The 5443-nt window shown below is 42.8% G+C and overlaps 1 protein-coding gene across 3 annotated transcripts; it reads left to right on the plus strand.

Annotated features, from left to right (window-relative positions):
* Window positions 1-1892: 1892 nt before the first annotated feature.
* Window positions 1893-4635, plus strand: LOC147461718 (pyruvate dehydrogenase E1 component subunit beta-like). Of its 3 annotated transcripts, XM_086509188.1 has the most exons (6): window positions 1893-2070; window positions 2169-2179; window positions 2242-2269; window positions 2524-2636; window positions 3209-3249; window positions 3386-4635. In XM_086509188.1, the coding sequence occupies exons 1-6, from the start codon at window positions 1893-1895 to the stop codon at window positions 4356-4358; spliced, it is 1344 nt and encodes a 447-aa protein (XP_086365314.1). In that variant the 3' UTR covers window positions 4359-4635. The 3 variants fall into 3 exon arrangements, with proteins under 3 accessions (XP_086365314.1, XP_086365312.1, XP_086365311.1); XM_086509186.1 differs by having other exon boundaries at window positions 1932-2070; window positions 2169-2269; XM_086509185.1 differs by lacking the exon at window positions 1893-2070 and having other exon boundaries at window positions 2078-2269.
* Window positions 4636-5443: the final 808 nt, after the last annotated feature.

Below are 5443 nucleotides of genomic sequence, written 5' to 3' on the forward strand. Positions count from 1 at the left end.
GTTATAAGAAAGGTTGTTTTTTAAAATGACATAGGTGATGGTGTCTCCTACAAAGTTGCACTTCTAAGGGCTCTCAAACGAGTATAAGTTTCCATGTTAGCTACTTGAAAAAATGCCTTCAACATGAGGAGAGCATAGCTCTTGTAGAGGTAGTGATAAACTTTGTTTAGCCAGTGATAAACTTTGTTTAGCCACTTGTAGCTCCACAAGAAACTGAGAATATCCTTGGGTACAAGGATCTTCATACCAAGCACAAAATATGTTATGGATTTTAAGTTGATTGGAAGGAGAAAAAAGACTATTCCTACTTGACGATTCCATTTGATATGATATCAAGAAATTTTCTCGATATGTTCTCGACTACAAGAACTTCTGTTTGTTGTTGAGGCCAGGGGCGAGGATTTGGTAATGTCGCACAACTTGTAATGACATATATGATGTGACACATTGTGGTAGAGCTCGATCTAGCTTCATATTTATGTTGGAGTGTTTTGTTGCAAGCACCTCTGGAGTTTGCGGGTGAGGGTGCTCAAAGTCATAGTATCCATGGGTGGCAAGGCTAGTCTAGATAGGTTTGCTAAGACTACATGGCCATGCCCTGAGGTGTTAACCTCATAAAAATTATAGGTTGTGCATTGTACACACTATTCTCTACTATGTGGTGGTGATTGCGAGTTTCCTATCTCCTTGTGGCTATGGAATCCATGAGAGACATTAAGAGTGTGTAACAAAATGTGCATGGTTTGCTTGCATTAAAGATGGAAATATTTGACAACTCTCACCAAAGAGAGAGAGAGAGAGAGAGAGAGAGAGAGAGAGAGAGAGAGAAGGGAGAAAGTTATGCTTCATTTTCGAAAGATACAACAATGCATTGAAATATTTTAACGATATCAACTTTCTTGTTACACCTTGTGTGCCAAACAAATTGCAATGACCTGAAGTTGAACTTATATCTAGAATTTAAGGTTTTTAACCTCAAATACATACAATGCCTCTATACTACAATAAGTGGAGCAAGACATAGTTTTTGTTATTATAAATCTAGCAGAGATGTTGTACCAATTCTCTACCACAATTATGCACAACGTTTAAGTAGTATGTGCATTATAGTTTTCAAGATTGTAGCAAATTTTAAAGTTTAGCTTTTTTTTTGTTTTTGTTTTTGTTATTGGCTCCCTTGAGGTTGGAATTTGTCGATTGGAAAACTATTCAATAGAACATTTAATTGGTCAGCTTCCCTCTCTCTCTCTCTCTCTCTCTCTCTCTCTCTCTCTCTCTCTCTCTCACACACACACACACACACAGTGTACATCACATTACTAGGTAGTGAAAAGCATCAAATTAGCATAACTTTCAAAACAAGACACAAAAATACCTACTAGCATGACTAGCTAATGTCGATATGTGAATTAGGAATAGTCTCAATTTCTTTGTAGTTCTAGAATTATAGTAAAGATATGCCCCTCTATATGTGAGCATTAGAGGTTGCTAAGGTTCTTATGAAGCTCCATATAAGGCCATGTCACACACGTGCGGATGGACACACCGTCTGTTGACGTGAAAGCTTTAGGGACATGTAGTCACATGGTCGATGGACACTCGAGAGAGGGGAGCTATGTTGGTTGCCAGGTCGTGTCTGCTTCTCTTTGAAAGTTGGGCGACCCCCAACCCGTCCTTGTCTCCGCCAGAACACAATTCAAGTAGTTCTTTGAGTGCGGATTGGTTGCACATGCTGCAAAGCCCGCCCCATGTGTGACTTGCATGGCGGACAACCTTCCTCATGCTGGAACTCACACATGGCCGACGGTCATGTGTGATAGCCACCTAAGAGCATCTTCCATTTGCATACTATACAATTAAACAATACATGCATGCAAGGAGAAGTTCTAGTGATGTCTCGCTCTGGAGTCTGGATAGTTCTCTCGATAGTACATGACAAAACCCTCTCTCTCTCCCCCTCTCTTTTGTCATTAGGCGATCACCCTCCGAGGGTGGAAAGTGGGTGGACGACGAAAGCGAGGTGTTTTACGTTCGCTCTGCTGCGGAAGCAGGCTGCAATTTGGCATAAAGGTAGGTGGGGGTGCGTGTGTGCGCGTGTGTGTGTGTGTGTGAGAGAGAGAGAGAGAGAGAGCGCGAGAGAGCAAGCGAGCGTTTCCGATCTGTTGCAGTAGCATGGCTTGTTCAGTAGCTTGTGGACCGCACGGCACCAGCAACACCGTGATTCTTCCTCCGTCACACCAGCAGCTCGCATTCTCTGCAAGATCTGCAGGTAAGACGTTCTGCAAAGTTCTTGCTGTCTGCTTGTTGCATCAATTTGACCATGGCCTCTTGTTGGAAAAATGTATGCGTGCTTGGATCGCATTTCTTCATATGTATGCATGCATTTCATTCTCTATTCCTGCGTGGGTCAGTTTTCATATTTTGCATGTGCCCTTGCTGCATGGCACATAGATATATGGTTGAATTATCACCATTAACTTGTTGCCGCCTCCTGCTCTCTAATTCAAAAAGTTTCTGTTCTAGATTCAAGGAGGGCTTGCTTTGCTATCAGAGCAATCGGTGAAAGTGGAAATTCGTTGCGGACTCCAGCCTCTACAACTCACCGTACTTCAAAACTCGTCACAAATGCAGTTGCTGTAAGTTTTCTATGCGAATTTTTTCCCTTCTCGAGATGATGTGGCATGTTCTTTAGAAAGATATGAAGAGCACTGGAGACAAGAACGGAGTTCAATTCAGCATGTCATTAGAGCAAACGAAAATTATGTGGAGACTCGACCCCTTGGATTGCTACTGTTGGGCAAAACCTTCTTTTTCAAGTTTTGCAGGGGATCGGCATATGCTATTGCATGGTCTTTATTTTTATATGGCCTCTAGGGAGACATTGTAAAATATATGGACTCTAGGGAACGCAACGTTTTACTGTTTCAGAATGTTGACTGTGAGTTAACCTTTTCCCCTGGATAAAATAATCGCTGCCTAACCACAATTGTGGGCATCGTCCACAGCAATAGGAGAATGTCGTGAGCAATTGACCATTTTTTCTGCAATCTTATGGATCATTGGATTGGCTTAAAACGCTACAACGGGAGCATAAAGTGTTTATGGATTGGCTTAGAATAAAGCAGGAGCATTAGATGATTCTTTCTTATCAATTTATCTTCTGTGAAACATGTCTATTCATGTCTGAGAGTGGACTTGTACACTGCAGGTCAAAGAGGCAGCAGCAAGCTCTGCCGCAACAAAGCCTGGGTACCTAATTATCTTGTAGACATTGTCATTTTTCAACTTTGCTTCATCACTTGAAAGCAACTTCAATTTTAATGCATATTTAACAGCAGTGCAAGAAATTTGTGAAAGTTGACTCTTGTTTTTGGCTTTGGGTTAGGCATGAGCTCCTAATGTTTGAAGCACTGCGAGAAGGCTTAGAGGAGGAGATGGAGAAGGATCCTCATGTCTGTGTGATGGGTGAAGATGTGGGGCATTATGGAGGCTCATATAAAGTGACAAAAGGGTTTGCAGAAAAGTTCGGTGATCTGAGAGTTCTTGATACCCCTATAGCAGAGAATTCGTTTACTGGTATGGCCATTGGGGCAGCAATGACAGGTTTGCGGCCTGTAGTGGAGGGCATGAACATGGGCTTCTTGCTGTTGGCGTATAATCAGATTTCGAATAACTGTGGTATGTTGCACTACACATCAGGAGGTCAGTTTACAATTCCTATTGTAATCCGGGGTCCTGGCGGTGTGGGTCGCCAGCTTGGGGCAGAGCATTCCCAGCGATTAGAGTCGTATTTCCAGTCGGTTCCTGGCTTGCAAATGGTGGCATGTTCCACTCCATATAATGCTAAGGGTTTGATGAAGGCTGCTATCAGAAGTGAAAACCCAGTTATCCTTTACGAGCATGTGCTCCTTTACAACTTGAAGGAGCGAATTCCAGATGAAGAGTACATTTGCTGTCTTGAAAAAGCAGAGCTTGTCCGTCCTGGAAAGGATGTGACTATTTTGACATACTCGCGAATGCGGCATCATGTGCTGCAGGCAGCGAAGACTCTCATCAACAAGGGTTATGACCCTGAAATCATAGACATCATCTCATTGAAGCCTTTTGATCTCTACACAATCGGAAACTCTATCAAGAAGACACATAGAGTGCTGATTGTGGAGGAATGTATGCGGACAGGAGGAATTGGGGCCAGTTTGAGATCCTCCATCATTGATAACTTTTGGGACTATTTGGATGCCCCGATAATGTGCCTCTCTTCTCAAGATGTGCCCACGCCATATGCGGGAACTTTGGAAGAAGCAACTGTGGTCCAGCCACTACAAATTGTAAAAGCAGTGGAGCAGATCTGCGAATGAGCAGGCTTTACGAAGGAAAATGCTGCTGTTGTCATTTCTTTGTTCGGACTGTGGCAAGGTTTCTACATTGTTTTCAGCTCTTGAACATCAGTGAAGCGCGCCCCTCCCACCCCCCCCTTTTCCTTCCCTTCTTCCCCCTTCAAACTTACACACCCCTACATGGGAATTTTGCAGTATGTATGGATGACAAATTGACTAGGGAGGCTTTAAGGCATGATGGAGCTTATGATCTTGTAGTATCTCTGCATGGCTACTATAACTGCAGACTTGTCTTACACATTGGATGCTGGTAGTGGGCGGGTCTTGTGTGTGTGAGCACGTGGTTGTCTATTTTTACACACTCTTGGGCACGGATTGATATTACGCATGATGGAGCTGATTCTTAAGTCTTATGGATGCCATAGTTTCTATTTCATCCTTAAGTTGGTATTGGGCATGCTCATGCGATATATAGATGCCAGTAGTACTGGACATACTAGTTTAGTTTCTTTGCCAATTTGTATCAAGATAATGTGCAAATTGTTGACATTGTGAGTGGTTTTTTAGTCCTTTTGTATACAGTTGTGTGCATGCAATAGAAAATTGACAAAGGTTGTGAGTGCATGCATCCTTGGAGGGGGAGAGGTATGAAATGAAATGTTCAAAGTCTCTAAAAGGCCAAACTGACAAATGAGACCAAACTCCTACAATCCTGATGAATCTGATACAATGTCGGGGTACAAATTAAAATGAACAGAAATCTTGAGAAAGAGAGAGAGAGAGAGAGAGAGGTGGAAGACCATGAGGAAACTAGGAGGGGGGGCGGGGCGAGGTGCAACATGTAAAGAACGCCCCATTAACAATAAACCTATGCAATATGCGTATAGTCTTAAAAGGCCCATGCATACTGACCACAACCATGGTTTAGGAGCCATGACACACACAGGATGGTTTTATTCTAATATTCCTCCCTTTTACAACCAGTTGATAAGCATGTGGACATGTGAACTTTCCCAACCCCCATTTGAAACAAGAGTCAAAGCCTCCTAGGACAACTTAGGATGTATGTGCTTACTCTAGAATGGACAACAGAGAGATTCAACCAC

The sequence above is a fragment of the Adiantum capillus-veneris genome, chromosome 3, assembly GCF_014529385.1.
Source record: "Adiantum capillus-veneris isolate H3 chromosome 3, ASM1452938v2, whole genome shotgun sequence".
NCBI lineage: Eukaryota > Viridiplantae > Streptophyta > Polypodiopsida > Polypodiales > Pteridaceae > Adiantum > Adiantum capillus-veneris.

Excerpts from the sequence above, each read along its gene's own strand:
- LOC147461718 (XM_086509188.1), top strand. The coding sequence starts at position 1,893 with ATGTCTCGCTCTGGAGTCTGGATAGTTCTCTCGATAGTACATGACAAA. Across the intron at positions 2,637-3,208 it reads TCGTCACAAATGCAGTTGCT|GTCAAAGAGGCAGCAGCAAG; the intron begins GTAAGTTTTCTA and ends TGTACACTGCAG. Across the intron at positions 3,250-3,385 it reads TCTGCCGCAACAAAGCCTGG|GCATGAGCTCCTAATGTTTG; the intron begins GTACCTAATTAT and ends GCTTTGGGTTAG.